The sequence below is a fragment of the Arachis ipaensis genome, chromosome B07 (assembly GCF_000816755.2).
Source record: "Arachis ipaensis cultivar K30076 chromosome B07, Araip1.1, whole genome shotgun sequence".
Taxonomy (NCBI): Eukaryota; Viridiplantae; Streptophyta; class Magnoliopsida; order Fabales; family Fabaceae; genus Arachis; species Arachis ipaensis.
The window spans coordinates 5024210-5047361 of NC_029791.2; the positions used below are offsets into that span (position 1 = coordinate 5024210).

Consider the following 23152-nt stretch of genomic DNA (forward strand, 5'->3'; position numbering starts at 1 on the left):
ATATTATAAAAAGAGAAAGTATGAGGAGACAATAGCCTTATTGTACAATACATACAATGGGGTTTTTTAAATTATGGGTAATTATTTAATTTTAAATAATTCCTAATTTAAAATTTAAAAGAAATAAAAATTCTGGTCAGTTACCTAAATCCATCCAAAAACTACTTCCCTCTTCCCCTTCGTTGTTATCTTCTAACCCTAATTTATTGGCACCGTTCACCCAATAATCCTCTTTCCCAGAAACCGCCACCGTCACTCTCAGCAATCATCCCACTCACCGGCGGTAGAGGCTTCGCCACCGTCAACCATCGTCCGCCCCCGTAGCCCCTCCCCTGCGCGTCTGTCTCTCCCTCGCCGGCAGAAAAAGTAGTAGAGGGCCCCATTCGTCCCCGTCGCGCATCTCTCTCTTAGTCGCCGGTAGCCATCAACGCGGAAGGCAGGTCCTTTCCTTGTCCCCAGTTCTTTCTATTTTATTTATTTCATTGCTTTTAATTCTGATTTCTGCATATAGATTAGGCTTAGGACTAGTTAATATCTGTTGCTAGATTCAATGTGTTTGATGGTTGAATTTTATGGGTTGATTACTGCTTCCATTGACCTGAATGCTCACATGATGCACATCATATGTTCGATGAAATGTCTAAATGAAATCTTTTTGTTTAATTCTTATGTATGGCCAGCATTTGACTTAAATTATATCCTCATAAGGCATTATAATTTACAATTGTGCGGTTTGATGTGATTTCTAATGATGTTTGAGCTTGAATTTTGTTATGCACTTGTTTGTGATTTTTTTATCAAAACACCAATTTAGTTAAAAATTCAAATATTATCAATTGTTTGATATATTTTTAAGAAGTGCATACCATGTTTTATTGAGTGATTTGAATGAAATGGTTTATTCATGTTGGTTTTGAACATAAATGATCACATGCATCATCACTCGTTCTTTGAAGCTTTTGAGCAATTAAAATTGGTTTTCATCAATATTATTGCTTTTTGAACAAAGGGCTGTGTTTTTGTGATTATTTTATACTCTTTGACATGAATAAGTGGGCTTCTTTTTTATTGCCTTGATTATTGTCTTTGTGCTAATTTTGATTAACTCTTGCAAATTCAATACACAATTGCAATAACCAAGCTTTGCAGCCTCAATTCACTCTAAATTGCTTTAGTCTAAGTTGTTTGCATTTATTCCTTTATTAGTTACTTAGGCTCCTTAATTTTGGAAAACCTCACTTTCTTTTGAGCATATTACACATTTTCAAACTTTTTTCCTCAACATTTTACATATTAGGTTTGTCTTCATATTATCACTCTGCGGAAGTTCTTTAATAGAGTCCATTTTGGTTGAACCGATATGTCGTGTTCCATCTTCCGACGGCAATGAGAATTCATCACATGCACATGAACACGTAGCAAACCATGATGTCGTCGAGGGTGAGAAATCTAATATGGTGAGCAACGTTCGTTGAATGCATTGATAATGAATAGTTATTTTCATGTGAATTAGATGTTCATGCTCAATGCAAGTGGCGTGTTTATTTTTATGTTTAATGCTTACCCAAATGCATCATAAGCATTCATGATTCAACCAAACTTATGAAGATTTTATGTTCATGGTATGCTTTTATGTATGAGAAATTTGCATGTGTTAATTAAGCATGGCATATTAATGTGACGCTGGATGAAATTAGGTCTTTCTTGGACAAACTTTTATTGGTATATGAATTTATATGACATAATGTAAATTGCATGTATAAACATGAGATTGTTGAATATGAAAAATAGCGAATGTTATTATCATCATTAAGATTTAATTTGATAATGAAAATTAAATAGCCAAGAGTTAGTTATCAATGGATGGGCGACATAATATGCTTCCTGCATGTTCAGTTTAGAATATACATATGATCACACATGATAAACACTAAATGAATAAAAAAACAACTCTAGTCACCATTGGCTCTGAAACCGATGTCTAGACTATGTGCTTGGTAGTTGTATCTACTGCATGTTCATGTATGTGATGTATAGTGACATTGTTTGTGCTAGTTAGTGAGGTTTCTTTTTTGGTCTATGTGCTTGGTAGAATGATTGACTTGATTTCGTTTTTGGGTCGCATTATTTGTGCTGGTTAGTGAGATTTCAAGCAAATGATATATACTAAGGATTTATCTTATCATTTTTTTTGGAATTGTAGGCCATACAACTATCGGACGTTATTGAGGTTGGAAGTGAAGAGATGGATCTTGGTTACGAGGTTTGGACTCTAGAGGTCGGTGCTCATGTTGGCCGCAATGAGCCCCACCAATTTGGTGCGCTCGTATGTTTGTTAAGCTCATTCGACAATAGTTAGTTTCTGTTGGACATGACTTTCAGTACGTAATTCATGTATTAGATACCATAGACGAAAATGGTTATCTGGTCCGGAAAGAGTAGGTTTATTTTTAAAAAAATTTGGATGTTCGTTTCTAAATATTAATGATGTTCACCGTTATTGTATCCATCCGGATGGTTAATTTATTAGACAAGCTGGATGTTCATTCTGATTATATGATCCCACTTATTTATTACACAATTATCCCTACTCACAAATGTTGGATGTTCATCTTTGCATATAACTGGATGTTCAAACCGTGGTCACTATAGTGTCTGTTCAGGACGCTTCATGAAATCTTGGCTCAATGACAAAATTCAAGAACTCAATGCTTAACAAATTCAAGTCATTTGACTTTGGAAAAGTAAACATAAATCTCTGGATAAAGATAGGATGTTCGTTATAGTAAGAATCTAGATGGTTACTTTCGCAGGAACAATGGATGTTCACTTTCGCTGTAACATCTGTTCAGAACGCTTCATGAAAACTTGACTCAAGTTCAAATTTCAAGAACTCAATGCTTAATAATTTCAAGTCGTTCCACTTTGGAAAACTAAAGATAAATCCCTGAATAAAGACATAGATAGACGGATGTTCGGTTTAGCTAGAATATGGATGTTTCCTTTCACAGAGAAAATGGAGGTTCACTTTCATGCATTTTTTAGAATGTCATGTCTGAGTGAATGAAGACCAACATATTCACAAAATTACAAAAGGTAAAAGAGGGTCTATAGTTACGTCCTCCTAGTTTCACATAAATAAATTCCCAAGACTAGAACCAATGTATAAGCAAATCAAAAGTTGCATTCTAGTATCAGTATGCTACTTTTTTCTGCCCTTGACCTTTTCCATAGGTGGTAATCCTTCAGCCCGTCGCGTTAACATCCTCGTGCTAGGTGCTGTGAGTATGCTAACACCTGATCACGCAATTGGTCCTCTGTATATATGGGCGACGCCGTAAACATTTTCATACCTTTTTACCCACCTAATTCTTCGTATCGACTGCAGAAGTTTGGACGGATGTCACGCCGCTGACACCTGCAATCCATTGCAATATGTTTTCAATTTAATAACCAAGAAACAAGATAGATAACAGGACAAGGTAACATTTAAAAAATTCAGTCAATATTTGGTACCGAATTCATATTCCTTACAACAACATGGCAGCCCGATTAATTGATGTTTACAACCGGCAATAGTGTTCCGAATATATTTTAAATTAGCCACTAATTTCAGTAAAAATTGGTTATTTCTAACTCAGATTAGAACCAAGGTTGCGCATCATACAAGGGTGTGTTGACCTAACAAAATCAACCAAAAAAAATTAAAACAAAAAATCGATCAAACATCAACCGATTCAATGAAGCCTTCAATCTAATAACATCAAACTACCATTCACGATCATCAAAATCAATCCTCCAATTGTCCCTATAGTAAGCACATCGAATTAGGAGGAAAACTATATTCAAGGAACAGCGACGTGAATAGATACTAATTTAGCCACCAATTTCAGTTATAATCGGTTCTTAGTAACTCATATCAGAACCCAGTTTTTACGTCATACATGCATATGTTTACCCAAAAAACAAGAAACCACATAGGGACATAAAAAATATAAAAAAAAATCAGACATCAACCGAATCAATTCTCCATTTGCCCATACAGTACGCCTGAAAAACCATAATCAAGCAAGCACTCAATCAATTGTGAAAACCAACCATCCGAATGGTTACTCAATTAGGCCACCCATTAAACCGATAAAAATATCTATCATGAAGACCAACCATCCAATACGTGTATAACACCCCTAAACAGAAAGGATTCCATCAGCATCAGTTCAATTGGTCCAATAGACAGGGTGAATCAGTTACCAACACAACAATCATTAGTGTCAAATATTCTAACTCGATCTAACAAAATGGCAGCCCCATAAATCAATGTTCACAGCCAGAAACAGCAACGCGAATAGATATTAAATTAGCCACCAATTTCAGTTAAAATTAGTATTTGGTATCTCATATCAGGAGCCAATTTTTGTATCATACATGCATTAGTTTACTTAAAAAAACAAACCGTGTAAGAATGAAAAAAATAACCGATTCAATCCTCCAGTTGACCATATAGTAAGCATATTTAAATAAAAGGAAAACTATAATCAAACATGGATACATGCGACTGTGAAAACCAACCATCTGATTACCTAGTAAAGTATCCATCCAATTAAAGGGGCAAAAAAATATCTATCATGAACACCAAACATCCAATACCCTACTAAAGTAACCATCCAATTACAGGGGGAAAAAAAACCTATCAATAATACCGAACATCCAATACCCTACTAAAGTAACCATCCCATTATAGTCAACATTAAGAAGCAAGTGATCAACTTGGTTTACGTAACCTCGCATCCAAAGGTTCACACGGGGCGGGAAAATAAAATGCTATGTAAACTAGATTAACAAACTTATTTCACATTTTCCACTCAAAAGTTATATCAATTGTAACGATCTCAAACAATAACTAATTTCACATGCTCGAACATACTAAAATTCCACATACTGCATTTTCACCATGTAAAATCAATCAAATAAGCAACATAGACTCTCTACATTACAAAATGCAAGTGAATGATGTTTCATGAAAGGAAAAAACTAACCCACTTAACGTGGATGCTTGACGACGATATAGTTCTGATGTTCGCGTTGGTCCCAGTAAATGGTTCACGTCAGGCGGCGAAGCTGTTAAATCAATTGCAACAATCTCAAGCAACAGCTAATTTCTAATGATTTCTCAGTACGTATAATCACTCATATCAGAAGCAAAATCAGTCAATAGTACAACATGCAACAACGATTACTATTCAATAAATGAACAACTCAACCCACTAACCTTGGATGGTTAGCCTACTGCCGGCGATGATGTTCGTTGTGTTCCCAGTGGATGATCGACAAGCAAGCGGGTAATCTTCCAGGATCGGATGCTTAGCTGCCAACAGTGCAATGGGTTTGCTGGAGTCGACGGCTTCCGCGCGATGAGATGTGCGATGGAACAGTGCGAGGCTGATCGGTTCGGAGGGGTACCGCGCAGAGGCTGGGCTCCAGTGACGGGGAGATGGGAAACGGCAAGAGGGCGAGGGACTTGAGGGGAGCGATGAAGGATGCTCGCGAGGATAGGTCGTCTTCCGATGTTGCAGCTTCCGGCGCACGCCGTTCTCCGTCGATGGGCGTCTCTGTAGCGACTGGGAGGGTTTGGGGTAGGGGAGCCAAACCGTGGAAACCAATAGGATTGGGTAATTGGGGAAAAATTTGAAATAGGATTAATTTGGGGGTGAGGTAAACTAAACAGCCATTAGGAATTAGGGTTATTGATGGTTAATTTACTCTTTTAGTTTTAATTGGGCCCAATAAACAACCCATTGTAGCTATTGTATACAACTCCATTGTTTCCCTAGCGAGACTCTTATAAAAAATTATGACGTAATAATTGATAATAAATAAAAAATATTTATATTTTTTATGCAGTTATACAAATTATATTTAATTTATTCAAAAATAAAAAAGATTATATTTATCATTTTAAGTTATGTGTAAAAAAATTATTTATTTATTTACCTATAAATATATTCTATGTTTATTAAAATCTATTTATATTTTTTTTGTTACATCGTTTGATACAATTATTAAAGTCTATGTTTATTAAAGTCGATTAATACTTTTATTTACATATTAATACGTATTAATCTATAACGACTTAAAAAAATGCAGCATATGAGAATGGTTAGTATGAATGAAGTAAGAGTAGTTGTTGAAAATAATGGGATTAGAGCAGCAAGAATGAATGAAAAAATAATGGAATATTAGGCAACAGTTTATAATGGACTTTGGATGCGTAGAGAGCAAGTAATAGATACCATGAGACATATATAAAAAGTTTAGACACAAGAGTTGTATGAAACTGTGAGCAGCATGTAAGTGCTCTAGGTGACATGAAATCAACGTGCCAACAAATACAACATGAAGTGAAACAGTAAAAATGTATTCAGCAGGCAAAGAAGTTTTAATGTGTAGTATACATGATAATAGATAGTACTGTTATTGTGTCTTCTGTAGTATATTATTAGTGTCAATAAGTCCTATGTGTTATTTTCGAGTGATATTATTGAGTTGTATAATTATATTTAGTATTTTGTTGATAATGGATATTATCTATTTTTTATGATACTGCTAAAGAGAATAGTTTAATAAATCATAATATATTTTTTTTTTGCTTCTTTTCATGATTCGAATTGTATGAACAATCTAAAAAACAGTGAGGCGCAGTGGTTAGTTAAAAAAAATTGACAATAAAAAATATGAATAGGTTATCCTTATAAAAGTGTAAGAAAGACTCAAAAAATATGACACATATATGCTATTATGTTTTTTTTTTTTCACTTTTCAATTTCTTATATCTTATTTTAATCCTATTAACATAATCTGAAACTAATTTTGCATATACTTATTTCACTAACATTACAAAAAAGTTCACTCATAACTTTTTGCAAAAAATTATTAGTTTTGTCTTTTATAATATCATTTGTCTAGCATATGATACTGGTTATTTGATTGACATATGAATGACGTAATCTACACTTATTAATAATTTGTTAACACATTAATAGATTAATTTTCTAAACTATTAATTATGTTAAATATTGTACGTGACATCTAAATACATGAAAATTTGTTTATACTTAAATTAAATAAATAAATTATATTTAAAAAATTAATTAATTTAATATTATTTGTTTAATATATATCACAAATTATTTTAGTGGCTTATAAAGGACTCAAGAAAGTCTACACCTACTAATGATAGAATAAAAAATCTCACGCATATTTTATTAACTTCTTTTTTTTTAATCTGTTTTACATTTGATAATATTATTTTTTATCGATTATGAGATTAATATATAATATTAAAGATGTAGCAAGATAAGAACATTTGTTGAATTGTTTTTTTTAACTAATTTGACAACTCAATAAAATAAAATTATTTTATTTTATTAGTTTTCTAATTTATTTTATTGTATTTTTCTTTTACTTTAAAAACTTTAGGATCTAAAAATCTCAGTTTAAATAATTTCAATCATTTTGATTAAAAAGTAAATCGAGAAAATAGGTTTGAATTTAAACAATTTATTGAATGTAACTAAAATAAACATATTGAAATACAATAAACAAAATTGTTAATTAATTCAACATTTATTAATAAATAATTACTAGAAGAAAAAATATTGCATAAATAATAGAAATAATTAGATAATATATAGACTAATTTAGACCATCAAAAGAAAGTAAAATAAGTAACAAAAAGTAAATATATAGACCCAAAAGAAAGTAAAATAAGTAACAAAAAGTAAATATATAATTTTATTAAAAAAATAACTAATATCATTTAACTTTAATTTTCTCCTTTCCAAAAAAATAAAAAAATAAATTTTTAAGCATTAGATAATTTAAAAGTACTTATTGTAGAAAAAAAAATACAATTATAGAAAAAGTTAAAAATCCCATGACCCATAAAAATTATTTAATAACAAAATTGAGTTTGTTTAAAATTGTAAAAAAAAAAGAAGAAAAAAATTGAATCTTTTAACTAATCACAAGGAATCACACAATTAACTTATTAAATTTGAGTAATATCAAAGAGAATTAAGAAGTAAAACAAGACGATGAATTTAAAAGTTTTTTTATTTCTTTTAATTAAAGTAGTGTTTCACCTTAAATAACTAATTTTTATAAACAATATTCATATAACAAATAAAATAGTAAAAAGATTCATATTAGATTATAAAAATTAATGTCATTCTTATTATAATATAATCACATTATTTTAAAATAGATAAAATAAAATAATAAAGTACAATTTAATTAACGTGTGTTGGGAATAAGGAGTATGACCACAATCCAATCAATCATGTCTCAAATAATTTGTTATTGTTATTATATTAAAATGTTAATATAATAAGGTCCTTGATTAAATTTAGAGATTTATCATTGTAATAGTGATCATAATATTGAGAGATAAATCTTTTATAATTTAATCTAAATTGTTCTTGGTCATAGGATTATTAAAAAGGACATTAATAATCCGGAAAGATCAATATATATATATATATATAATGGTCTTCATTGGATGAAGATTAATAGATCTCACTTATTAAATTATATATATAGATGGTGCATATAGAGATATGACCATTGAACTGACTCACATTGAGAATTTCTAATGGTTATAATTACCGTATATTTGTCAATAGGATATTCTCAAGATGAACATAGTAATAGAGTTTCCTTTGACCTGCGACTATCATAGTAATTAACAATGTATTTATTATACTTTGATTATGGACATCTAATACCCTAGGGTGCTAGTTGAATGGATATTGAGTATGATTTAAATACTTGTAGAATTAATGATTAGTCAATAAGGAATCTGTCAACTCTTGGTAAAGAGTTTGAGCTCTATGATTATAATGACTGAGATGAATAAAACCTTGGCCAAGGGAATTGAATGAATGAAGAAATGAGTTTCTTAGGTCATTCACAGTTCATTATAATAATGGTAACAAGTTAGAGTTTGACAATTAAACCATACTCTAAGGGTTAACCAAGAGCTGGAAATATGGAAGGAACTATACTTTATTCTTCTAAGGTTCTTAGTAAAAATATATTACTTCATACTATTGGGTCGTTGAGGAGTGTTGCTAGACGTCAACCTCGATTAGTAAATTTAGTATGACTAATTTACTACCTGCTTAGTATTGAACCTATGGTGTCACACACTAACGAGTGTTCTAATCTTTGCTATAGAATTATTTAATTATTATTTTGATTTGATCAAATAAATAATTATATAAATTCAAATGGAATATTATTATATTCTTTGCTAGCACCAAGAATATAATAATAGTATGATAATTGAGAATATTAAATGAGATTTGAGAATAATTAGTTATTCTATTTCTAAATTTGGATGAGATCCTAACTGATTCTGTTTTCAAATTGAGTTATTATGATATGATTCATAAATTTGAAGAAATCATATTTAGAATTTCAAGATATGATTTAAATTTGAATTGATATTCAAATTTAAAATCATTAACAAATCTCATACTATATATATGTATGCCAAGAGTAGATGAATCATTAGAAAAACAGAGAGAATAACAAGGGTTGTTATTCCTTTACCTCTACGCACATAAATGTATGTGAGCCTAATTCTTGGAGAAAAATTTTATGGTGTGCAAAGAGTTGCAAGAGGTTTCTCAATTTATATCAGATGTCCATTGGTCAAGGAGTTGACAGCAAAGGTTGGTCTCGGTGTGGATACGCATAGAGTCTTCGTACAATCGAAGAATAAAATTTTTACTAAAGCATCTAAAGGTATTTAGATCTGATCTATATTATATATTATTTATTGGAATAAAGTTTAAGCACAAAATAGATCTTTAGGATTACTTTCTTTTCTTCAGCTGCGTGTTATGAACACATGGTAATCCTACAACGTATATAATAAAATAAATATGAAACTTATATAGTGGTAATCCAATATGAAAAGCAATGGTGTACTATATTAAAATGCAACTAAAATTTATAATTATTAGTTACAAAACTTATAATGATGTACTATTATTTATTACATTAATTAAAAATAAATATTTTGATATTAATTTTTAGAATTATTGACAACAAATTTTGATCATTTGAGCAAAAATTTTAAATAATTTATGTCATAAATTTCTTTTTAATAAATTAATGAGATGACTTATTAGGCAAATTAAGAAAATAACTATAGTATTGTGTATGTTTGGACGCCATTATTTTATTAAAAAAAGATATTTTTTCAATGAAAAAATATCTTTTTTTATTTTTTAACGTGTTTGACAAATTTCTAGTAGTAAAAGTAAAAGCACTAGTAAAATAAAAAAAAAATCTTTTTTGAGAAGCTATAATTTACATCTTTTTTTAAAAGATATTTTTTCCTTAAAAAAAAGATGTTTTTCATGTAATAAATAAACAAAAAAGTACTTTTATATTGTTATACCCAAACATAATTGATTGATAAAAAGACCTTTTTACATGAGATATCCAAACATAAAATTACTTTTATTTCTCTATAAGATCTTTTAAAAAAAGATAACTCGAAAAAAGATCTTTTCTTAGAAGCTCACCCAAACAAGCCCTTTATACACATCTAGATATTTAAGAGAGACAAAAGAATTATTTTATCAAAACTTATACAATACATAAAAAATTATCACAATAAATGGTTATAGATCAAAATGATAGATAAGATTGAGAGTTATAATAATCGTATTGGGTGATAATTAACTATGATAGAGTGAAGAGAAGATGGAAAGAAAAGAAGAAGAAAAAAACAAGAAATGAGAAGAGAATAAGTTAATATAATAGTGGTGTTGAGATAATACTAGATATGTGTATAAAGAATAATAATAAGAAAAAAGAATAGTACGTGGCATAGTGAGAGAATATAATAAAAATATACATTAATAATTAAAAAAATAATGAAACTAAAGATAATTTAAGAAATTGAATATAAAATTAAAAAATATTTTTTTTATTTATTAACTATGCATGAAGATAAAGAGTGTTTTGTTGCTGAACTTGATAGTGCTGCACTGCTGCCTGTTGAGCCGCTAATTAAGATAATAGCGCAGATAATATTCAGAACTTAATATGTAAATCAAAATAAAAGATGAGGTGCTAGGTTACGCTTTTTAATTTCTATATGGAAGGAAGGCTGGGGTTGAATCCGGTTATGGGAAGGAGGGGTGCTGCACAAAGGGGTGGTGTCAGTTAAAAAGGAAATCAGACCGTGGGTGTAGGTATGTGCAAGTCGGACCGTGCGACATGCAGCTGCTCCCCAACACGGACCCTGCGACATGCTGGAGCTCTTCAACTCGGACCCTGCGACATGTAGCTCACAACACGGATGGTCCGTTTTGTGACTCCCTGGACACGCGTCGTCCAACCCTCGCTCTCCAAACGGTGCACTGATTACCAATATAGTGCATGAAGTCGGGACACCCACTATCCGATAACTCACTTTCAGCATTCACCCCTAACTTCCAAACTCCATTCTTCTTCTTCATTCCTCTGCTGGTAGTGAGTGTCTTTGGTGAAAAAATAAAGAAAATGCTAAAGAAATATAAAATCAAAGATGTTGATCGTCCTGAACTTCATATTAGACACTATATCAGCCATTCTGATTATGTAAGTTTATTTAATATTTTGTTAAATTTTTATAATTATAAATATTGTTCTTACAATTTAGTTGTTCCTGTTATTATTAGGATCTGAGGTTAGAAATATACATAGAACGGTTAGAACTATTTTTTAAATTTTTTTAAATTTTTTCCTGAATTTTTTTATTATTTATTTTTTAAAATTGTTATTGTTATGGTCTGAATTATTATTATTGTTGTTACATAAAATCTGAAAATGTAGTTAGAATGATGTTATATTTATGTAAAACAAAGACAATATTTTTTTGAATTTGTTTAATTATTTTTAATATATTTATTATTAGTGTTAGGAAGTGAAGTGAATCATTGTATCTAGAAAATAAATTATAAAATGTAAAATAGGACCGGATCTTTAATAAAAATTTTTATAGAACGTTTTTTTTATTTTTTATTTTTTCAAGTTATAATTGTTAGAAAATTAAATATTATTGTGCGAGCAGTAATTGAATGTAAGAAAAAAAAATGATTGATTAGTATTAATTTTTAACAGATATTTAGTTTGATTTCATTAATTATAATCATAACTGTGGAAGTTAATTATTCATTATTGTTATTAGTAAATGAATTTAGAAAGATAATGAGAATGATTATTAGTAAATTTTAAAATTTATATATATATATGTGTTTAACTTTACTTAAGTACTAGTTAATAGATAATTAAAAATACAAATTATAATGTTATATATTTAAAAATTAGAATCTACTGGAAATAAATATATAACCAGCATGTCTAATGTTGTCATAGTCTTTAGAACTGATTAGGAATGTATTTATTAGTAGATGTCATTAACAGTTAATTTTGAGAGATTTCAAGGATTAGTCAAATATTTGTTGTAAATATTTGTTTTACTTTGCCTTAGTCAAATAATTTATGAATGTTGTGTGGCTTCAACTAATATGTGTTGTTGAGTTAATTGTGCAACAATTTTGTTAATGATTTGATCTACTTAGAACTTTATTGCCGCCTAGTAGTAAGTTAGTAATGGTTAATTAGTTGACTAATAATTTGTTATGTTTTTGTAGAAATTAAGAATGTTGACCTGTAATCATCCAGTTCCTCCTAATCGGTACGACAATAGGGTGGAGGAGTATTTACGAGTTACTGGATTTTATCATGCATCTCAGATAGGTGTAGTACAGTGCCAGAAAGCACTTGTGAATGCTCTAATTGAACGGTGGCACCCAGATACACATACGTTTCATCTTTCCATTGATGAATGTGCCATAACTCTTGAAGACGTCGCTTTAATTCTTGGTCTTCCGACGGATGGTCTTCCAGTCACGGGGATGACAATGAGTAGTTTCGAAGCGTTGCAGGCTGAGTGTTTGGAACAATTTGGAGTTGCACCGTCTAAGGAACAGTGTAGAGGATGCTGCATAAAACTTACGTGGCTGCGCGACTTAAAAGAAAATTTATAGTTGACTGATGAGATAAGTATACGTGGGTATGTGAAGTACCACATTATGTTGCTGATCGGGACGATCTTGTTTGGGGATAAATCTAGGGCAGTTGTGCACTGGAAGTTTCTTCCATTGCTTCGTGATTTCGGCAGTATTAGACAGTATAGCTGGGGATCAGCATGCTTAGCACACCTTTACAGGGCATTATGTAGGGCATCTCACTTTAACTGCAAGGAAATCGATGGTCCACTAACCCTTCTGCTCGTATGGGCTTGGATCCGACTGCCTTATCTATCTCCGCTACCTAGGGAACCACGCAGTTTTCCGCTAGCAAACAGATAATATTATGTTACAATGTATCAATTTCTTGATATTTAAAATTCAGTTGCACTAAATAAATATATCATATTAGGTGGCCTAACTGGGAGCGTGGTGACCGACGATATAGATATCTGACGCTAAGTCACTTTAGGAAGGCTTCGTACGATGTTTTCGAGCCTCCAAATATTTTTTCCACTGCCTTTTGCTTAGCCAACCATGCTTTCCAATAACTAACGGTGTAGTTGAACTTCGATTGTACCTTTGCTATAACCGATTTTACCTTTAAGGCGGGATCAGCCTCAACCAACGGCTTTATTGCTTCTGCAATTGTATTCGAATCCAACTTCGAATGATCCTGAGAAATTGTGGCTCTGGTACATGTGTGACTGTCATTATACCTCCTTATAACCCAACAGTACTTCCGGCTGATCATGCTAACCCGGATAAGCCAATCACACCCTGACCCATACTGTGTACACTTAGCATAAAATGTCAAAGGCTCAGACTCATACACCCGGTAGTCTACGCTTCTTCGTATGGTATACTCTTTTATCGCCTTAATAACAGCTTTCCTAGAACTGAATTCCATCCCAACAGCAAATTCACCATCTGCGACAAAAGAAATTTCTGCCATAAAGACAACCATACAAAACATATTTAAAACACAAATATTATAACATCGAAAATGAACGTAAACAATTTTTTACTGCATCAATTATAACATAACTCCAATTTATTTATATTTAACTAATTGACTTATCTACAATGAAAGCAAATTTATTTTTCACTAATTTACTATCAGATATTAATTTCTATTTAACTAACTCAGTGGTTTACTATTTTACTAATAAATACTAATTTATATTAATCTAATTTACTAATTTACTAATAAATACGAATAAATATGTTTACTGAAGTTTTCTAACTTAACACGTAAATCCTAACTAATATTTAACTGATTTGCAAATTTCTATATAACTTCTAATTTATGTTCAACTAATTCAGTCACTTGCTAAAAAATTAACGTTCTTAAACTTAGATACACAAACAGGTGAATAAAAATAAATACTAATCCAGTAAATTTTCACACTTTACTTAGCTAGTTGGTCCAACTATCAACATAAATTATTAAAAAATTCTAATACATATTATAAATATAGAGAATTATGTACTTGCACTGGTATAATCCAGAAACTCCAGAACATGCATGGTTTCCAAATCCAAAACTCGCATGAATGATAGCTCCTCAAACGGCACTTCGTTTGCCAATGCATTTGCCACATCTGACACATTCGGAGCCATAGGTCCGTCACCTTGATCTTCATCTCCATCTGGACCAACAACTTCGTAGTTGCTTTCGAACTCTTTTTCACTGTCGCTATTGTAATCTTCCCGTAGAATATTCTGGTCGGCCTCAGATTGCTCGAACTCAACATACAACTCAATGAACGCGAGTTAACTCCGATTTTCAATAAACATTGAAAACATCTCTTGCATGCTCGCTTCGTCCGTTACATATTTGGTTTGAAACTGGACGAATCCACCAAACACCTGCACAGGGTATCTATATAGAATACAGGCTACTCTTCTTGCCCTCTCAGAATGGATCTTTTCACAGAACACACCTTTGAGTTCTTCAAATGAGATTGTGAAAGGAATCACAATATCTAACGGATTTTCACAAACAAATCTTACTCCTTCAGATGTTTGTAATAAAATCTGACCAAAATAATACACCTTCAATAAAACTTTGTCACTCATTTCTTTTAATCCCATAAACAAAATTAAAAACTTGAAAACTCGATCTGTAACTAATATGAACGCTAAGTAATGAAGAAATAGAGAAAGAAAAATCAGAGGAAAGAACCGTTGAAGAAGAAGAAGACACGAGTGGGTCTCACCAGCATTCATACACTTTTTTTTAGAGTCCCCAACATGTCGGATCCTCCAATTAGGTATACTTCATTCAAAAAATTATTAAAATAATCTACTCGCACCCTCTAATTTCGTTAAACGAATTAAAAAAAAATACCCTCTACTAGCAACTCGGAGAGTCCGATTAAGCGTATCAGAGGATTCAAAAATTCATCCCCTTCAAATCGGACCAACCGATTTGTTGGTCCAAAACTAAAACACAAACATATCTTAGGGTCCGAGCTAAAGCACCTGACACTAGAAAAAAGGCTGCCCCATATATTAGTATGAAATCCCATCATGCCATATTCGGAAATGACACACACCCTCCTTTCATATCAATAAAATTGAGCCGCTAGGTTAGGTTTGTGTAAAATTGAAGAAAGAGCGTGAAAATGGGTTTGAGGAATGAAAATGAAAATGGAAATGGCATCGGAGAGAGAGAGAGAACATCCACAATGCTACAGTCACTAAAACATGTAACCAAACGCAGATCCCTCTTCTCTTCTCTTCTCATTCAGATCAATTCCTTTTCTTCTTCTTCTTCATCTTCTTCTTCTCATAACTGCCACACCGTCTTAAGAAAAATAAACCAAAACGACGTCGCATCCTCCGTCAAGGACTGGTTCAACACGCGCGACCCACTCATCACCCGAATCTTTCAGATTCTTTCTTCGACGGACTCTAGCTCTGACGCCGCCCTCGACGCCTCTCTCGCCGCCCTAACACTCCCCCGTCTCGACGAGTCCTTCATCCTCACCGTACTCCACCATGGCACCGCCGCCGCCCACGTCTACCCCTGCCTCCGCTTCTTCGATTGGGCCGGCCGCCAGCCCGGCTTCCACCACACGCGCGGCACCTTCTCCGCCATCTTCAGAATCCTCGCACGCAACAGATCAATGTCAACCATCATCGAGTTCCTCCGATCCTTCCGCCGCCATGGCCCCGCCTTCTACCCTCGTGCGCGGTTCAATGATACTCTCGTCATTGGATATGCTATTGCGGGTAAGCCTGAGATTGCACTCCACCATGTTTCATGGTTTGGACTTGGATACCTTTGGTTACCATGTGCTTTTGAATGCCCTTGTTGAGAAGAGTTATTTCGATGTTGTTGATGTCATTGTTAGGCAGATTAGGATGAGGGGTTTTGATAATCGGTATACCAATGTCCTTGTTATGGAGAGTTTGTGTAAGCAGGGGAGGTTGGATGAAGCTGAAGGGTTCTTGTTTGGCTTGGTGGATGGTGTCAAGGAGTTTCCTGGCTCCGAGGTGAGTGTTTCTTGTGTTTCTTGTCCGTGTTTTGTGTGGGAGCAATAGGTTTGATCATGGTGTTAGGTTGGTTAGAGGGTTTGGAGATTCGGGGCTGGTTCCGTTGGATCATGCTTATGGGGTTTGGATAAGGGACCTTGTGAAGGGTGGCCTGGTTTGTCGAGATCCACTTAATATGGTTACCATGAATGCTGTGCTGTGCTTCTTTTGCAAGGTGGGGATGGTGGATGTCCCTCTTGATTTGTTCAAGTCCAAGGAAGCATTAGTCATAATTTTCAATTCCAAGGCAATCATGATGGAGCAACTCTTTCAGCTTATCAGTCATGCAATGCCTTGGATTGGAAAATTATGCCTAATGCTTCCACGTATGACAACTTTATAACGGCACTGTGCCGGGCGGGAAGAGTGGAAGATAGTTATTTGAATAGGGGAGATTTTGCTGCTCGTCTTCTCATTGAAATGAAGGAGAAGGGTCATAAAGTGACACCGGCTCTATGTAGAGTTGTTGTTTGTTGATTACTTCAGATGGGCAATTCAAGGTCTCTGCTTTTCAGTTTGTTTGAGATGCTGTCCCATAATGATAGTCAACATTATATTTATGATTGTTTCATTGATGCGGCTGGGCATGCCAAGCAGGCTGAGTTGGCTTGGAAAGTGTTTGAGTTGATGCAGAAGAATGGCATTCAGCCCACTTCATCTTCTCTAATTCTTATGTTGAAAGCTTATTTGAAAAGTGGAAGGACTTATGATGCTCTTATCTTCTTTAATAATGTTTGGTCCCTGGGATTGGCGACTAAAAAGTTATATAATTGCTTAGTTGTTTCTCTCTGCAAGAGCAAGAATCCTGAACCTGCGTATCTGCTCTTACCCCAAATGTTAAAAGACGGTTTTCATCCAACCATTGAATGCCATGAGAATCTTCTACTGGAGCTTTGTTCATCGAAAAGATATCATGAGGCAGTGAATCTTGTTAATGTGTATAAGAAAATGGGACGTCGATTAACCTCTTTTCTTGGTAACGTACTTCTTTATCAATCTATGTTTTCACCGGAAGTTTACAATGCCTGTGTTCGTTTAAGAGGAGTGAAAGAGGAGGGAAAAACTGATTGGTCAATGCTTAGCTTTGTGGTTGGTGCATTTTATGGTCATCATAGAGCTAGCCATGTTGAGGACTTGGAGAAATTAATAGCAAAGTGCTTTCCACTTGACATTTACACTTACAATATGTTGTTGAGAAAAGCATGTAAGAGTGATATGGGGAAGGCTTATGAGTTGTTTGAAAGGATGCGTCGAAGGGGCTTTGAGCCCAACCGTTATACCACCATGGTTTATGGTTTCAAAAGGCATGGGATGAGTGACGAGGCTCAGAGGTGGTTTCAAGAAAGTAAAAGGATACTATCCTACAGAGAAACCTGAATGCTCATTTAAGGAACAAGTGGTCAGTATGCGTTAGATATCCAAAATGGTCCACCCAATTTTGGTAAGGATATTTTTTAGAATTGCATATTTATCAAAAGAAAGAAGTTATCTTGGATGCATTGGATTTAGTTTTTTTTTTTTATCTGTATCATTTATTAATATTACTTCCTGTGCAATCCTTTTATGTTGACTATTCCCCTCCCCCACCAAAAAAAAACCCTTCTTTTTATGTGTGGAAGCAATGGGAAATAAAATAGTTTCCACATTGCATTATTTATCAGTTATCACATTAGATTTACATAAGCTGTGATATTTGATTTAACTTCATTTTTATCTGATACTGTTTTTTTTGCAAGTTTGATGTATTGCATCTTAACCTCATTTGATGGTAATAGTCATTGCCCAAGAAATAAAAAATCAAATATGATACAAAGTTGAAGCTTCAGATAGGGGATTGGTGTTCCCTCATTGATCTGCAACGTCTTCATTGCATTCTTATTTGAGCATAAGCTATATTGGTTTATCTTTATTTGACAATAGTTCTCTCTTCTACTGGCTCTTATTTTGGTTTGTAGAAGAATTAATCTGTCTTTTTTACCTTGGTTTCTTTAATGATTGTGTGCTTGACTCCCTTCCTTATTTAGAATTTGCACTTGAAGTCATATTTTAGTTCTTACTTCTGTTTGCCATTCATCAAAGCTTTCCTCATATTTCATCAAATGATTAGCCTCAAAATTTTCAAAAACAGGAATCAACTATGTTGATCTCTGGGTGGCCTCTTTTATTCTTTTCATGAACATATACTAGTAAATTACTATGAGAGCTTAGTATCTATATTTGTCAGGGATCATACAAGTTTATACTCTTCTTAGAACTCATTTTGCTAGAAACTTGCTACTTAGAAATACAGATTGAAAGCCAATGTTGTAAGAGTAGTTTGGGAGAGCTTTTCGTATAAGGTCTACTGCTTAGTGCAAAAAGAATCTAATTGAAAACTCAACAAACTGATATTGTTGAAAGAAACTGAGAGACGAGAAGAAAAAGAAAGGAGGAAGAAGAAATCGCAGGGTGGAGTTGGGGAGACGTTACTTGAGAAGTGTTTCAAAATTTCAAATTGGAGAAAATGAAACACACCGGATTTTGCAAAACGTTGAACTATTGCATCTTTTTCTCTGGTGTTTGCACTGCCAAAATTCATGGAGTCATGGTTCAAAGGATCTAAGCTTCATATATTTGAAGATGTTGACAAAGCTGCTTTGAGGTTTTTATTTTTATTTTTTTGGGTGATATATGAAAGTGAAGGAATTGAAAAAGAATGCTGAAAATAAGCGCACTTGATTGTTTTCATCATTGGGTGGCTACTGGCTAAAGATTATACTATTGTTTTGCACCATCAGAAAATCATAGAACCTTGGAAAGTTGGTCTATGGCTCTATGCTAACTATGTAGAAGTAATTTCATCCAATGAAAGAACCTCATAAAGGAAGTTGTCTTGTTGATATTGCTATAACTAGGAGTGATTAGAGCATGTAACTGAATTAATTACATGTGATGCAACTAGGTAAGATATTTCATTCTATTTTCTGATTTTCTTATTCCCTGGTCCAAATTTACTCTAGACTTGAATATGATTGGTTGAAAAATGAGATTCCATTATGAAATGATGCATCATGGCAAAGGCAAAGACAATCCAATAGTTGATGCATGATGCTGAAGAGAGTGTAGTGGCAGCTTCTTGATGGCTACTTGCACAATCTCAACAGAGTGATACGTGCTTTAAATGTTCGTGATATGAAGAGATCAAATATTATTTAAAAGTTATTAGTTTATTTTGATATATTTTTATTTTTGTTTATTTAATTATTAGATTGGACTTTATGTTTGTGGGCTTTAGGGTTTTCTTTGTTTTAACTTAATAAGAGGTTATAAATACCTCCTAAGCTATTGTAGTCGTAGAATAGAATTTTTAGAGGTTTGAAAACCCCTTTTTGGTTTCGTGATGAAACCATGGTGTGGACAATTGAGGTTGATGAGTCCCTCTCTTGTTACATCGGGAAATTTGGTAGAAGGTTGAGGAGTCCCTTCGAATCAATTCCCAAACTATGGCGTTAACAAGTTAGGTTGAGGAGTCCCTTTCTTGTTGCGTCAAGAAATTGGGTAAAAAGTAGAGTGATTCTCTTTGTACTCAATTTCAACTTATCTTTTTTGTTCCTATTTTAATTTCAATGTATCTTTTTATTCAGTTTGAATCCTTATTTTCTTGTTTATTTTTTTATTTTCGTATCAAACTGTTTTTGAGAAAAAAAAAACAATACTCCTTAGTTAATTTTCATGATGAAATCATAGTGTGAACAAATGATGTTAAGTGAGTCATTCTCTTGTTGTATGGAGAATTGGGTAGAAGGTTGATGAGTCTTTTCGATTCAATTTTTAAACTATGATATGGACAAGTTAGGTTGAGGAGTCTTTTTTCCGTATCAGAGCCATGATCAAACTAGTTCTAATTACCAAATATCAGTAATTGAATGCCATGAACAAATGCTTTGAATGTGCAACAGTGCATGCTCCCTGAAAAAAATTGCTTGCCAGAAGATCTTATTTTTGGAGTACACAATATAACACTTTGAGGTAAAGTTTAGGGTGCCCACATGTGCTATTGAAATAAAATAAATTATTTACTGCTGTTTAGGAAAAAAAGTTACTACAAAAATTAGCTACAATGTGACGAACAAAATTTACAAGAAAAGATTATAGGTAAATAAGAAAATGGAAGCTATTTTATAAACTAAAACTATATATTTTTACTATTGTTATTGTATATTCACTACCGTTTAGTTTATCTCCATATTTTTACTAAACATACTATTTTCAGTAAATTCTATTTCGATAAAATTTCCTCTATAAAATAATTATGTGGGAGCTTTGGCCTTTAGGGAGGCTGCTCAAAGCCTCAAACTACTCAAATATTCAGATAAAAGGAGACGAAACAAAAATTAAATCTTCCTTTTTTTAAAAAAAAAAAGATAAAAACTGAGAACAAATGTGTAGATATTAAGATATTTCACTTTTCCGATCCAAAGAGGTAAATTATATAAATAGCTAGTTAACATATTTGATGTCATCCACCAAAAAAAAATATATTAACTCTATTTTATCTAAACAGTAATGTTTTATTGTGCTCACCACCAATATTATTTTCACATGCACAGGCATAAGTGGGTTGGTGATTCCCTGGATCTATAAGATTGGGATTGTAATAGATTTTTGATAGTGTCCTACATTCCTTTAAATTAAACCTCGCCTTTCCAAAAACGTTGTTTAAAAAAATATACAAGGTTAAAATTTTTAATATATATTTTGTATTAAATGTATTTAGGAAAGGAAAATAAGAAGGAAAGACATGTTATAAAAAGATAATTTTATCTTTATATTATAAAATATACTGAAAAAAGTAAAGGGGTAGTATTGAAAGTAGAAAGAGAAAAATTAATTTTTTTTCTATTTTCTCACCAATTTTTTTCCATCATTTTTCTTTTTTCTCTAGTTTCTTATCTCAACCAAACAATGAAAAATAATAATTTTTTTCCCATTTTCTTTCCTTCCTTTCTTTCCTTCAAACAAACATAAGTATTTTCATTGATCAGCACGTCTTAAAGTTGATTCCTACAACATAAGTATTTTGATTTTGGGACGTCTTAAATTATCTATTTTTTTGTAGTTGTCCACGGTATTCTTTAATCTAATAAATTAAGAACTAATTCGTCGTAAATTTGAGTTTTATTTAAGGGTCTGTTGTTGGCTAATGAATTGTTATATGTACCAGGCAAGATTTAAATTTATGACGCTTGTTTAAGCAGATAAGTGAATTAAACAAATAGACACTAATACTAAGGATCCAACTCGAAAAATAATATTTAAACAAGTAACTATAACTCGTAAGTTTGTATTTAGGGCTGCACACGGATCGGATCGGATACGATATCCTCATTTTTTTAGGTTGGATCCGATCCGATCCGCATACTTGCGGATCGGATCGGATATCGGATATATCTGCATAACTCAAAAAATTTATTTTAAGATTCTGTTTGGCTGTTTTTACAAAAAAAATATCCAGAGAATTCATTTTTTATCTGTTTAAACCTATTTACTCCTAAAATATTATCAATAATAGTTCTCTTGAATAATAAAAACAAAATAATAATACAAGATTTAAGTTTAATTATTCTAAGTTAAAGTACAACATAAAAAATTAAAAACAAAATATCATAAAATTCATAAAATAACACACTAAAATTCATATCATATTAAGGTTTACTTACTTAAACTATGTTATTTATATGTGATGTGCGGATATGCGGATTTGCGGATCGGATCTGCGGATATCACTACCGAATCCGCAATCCGATCCTACCATAGTGCGGGTCAGATCCGATCCATTCCGATGGCTCTGCGGATCGGATAATATCCACAAAATTCAGAACAGATGCGGATAATTACCGCAGATAGTGGATATTATTCGATCCATGTGTAGCCCTATTTGTATTTGGTTTTATGATTTTGTTTAACGTATTTAACAATGAATTATTTGTTATAATCATTTAAAATGATCTGTTCAAATAATGTTTTAATTTTAATTTTTGATTTAACACCCAAGTCAATCACCTACTTCGAAATTGGTGTACATGTAGCAATGTTATCCACTCTTATAAGTTATAATAATACTTGTTAGAATTTTAAATCTTATAGCATCACCAAATTTTATTTAAATAATTCTTTTTTTTTTTGATAAATTATATGAATAATTCAAATATGGTAACATTTTAATGAATTCAAACAGATTACCTAGCATTTTAAATTACCACAAATATCTGGCCTCCCTCGTAACTCCTTTTTTATGAATATTATAAAACTTATGGTATATTTAGTTTTAGAGTTAAAATAAAATAAAAATAATTCGTCTAAATGATTTTATTAGTGGAATTGTATAAAAATTATATCCAACACAAACACATCCTTAAGTTAAAATAGAGAAATTAACACAACAAAAAGTAAAAAACAACAAAGAATATACTAATAATAGTTTTAAAAAATAGGGGTAAGGTATTTAAGAGCTTTAATAATAGCATGTGTTGTAAAAA

The 23152-nt window shown here is 32.3% G+C and overlaps 2 protein-coding genes across 2 annotated transcripts; both read left to right on the plus strand.

The window, feature by feature from the left end:
- LOC110264962 (protein MAIN-LIKE 2-like) lies at positions 11296-13189 on the plus strand. Its single transcript, XM_021107651.1, has 4 exons — positions 11296-11380; positions 11739-11746; positions 12714-13053; positions 13146-13189. The coding sequence occupies exons 1-4, from the start codon at positions 11296-11298 to the stop codon at positions 13187-13189; spliced, it is 477 nt and encodes a 158-aa protein (XP_020963310.1).
- On the plus strand, positions 15722-18011 carry LOC107606567 (pentatricopeptide repeat-containing protein At1g71210-like). The gene is made up of 4 exons (XM_016308616.1): positions 15722-16365; positions 16454-16595; positions 16810-16881; positions 17121-18011. Exons 1-4 carry the CDS (start codon positions 15722-15724, stop codon positions 18009-18011), a joined length of 1749 nt encoding a protein of 582 aa, XP_016164102.1.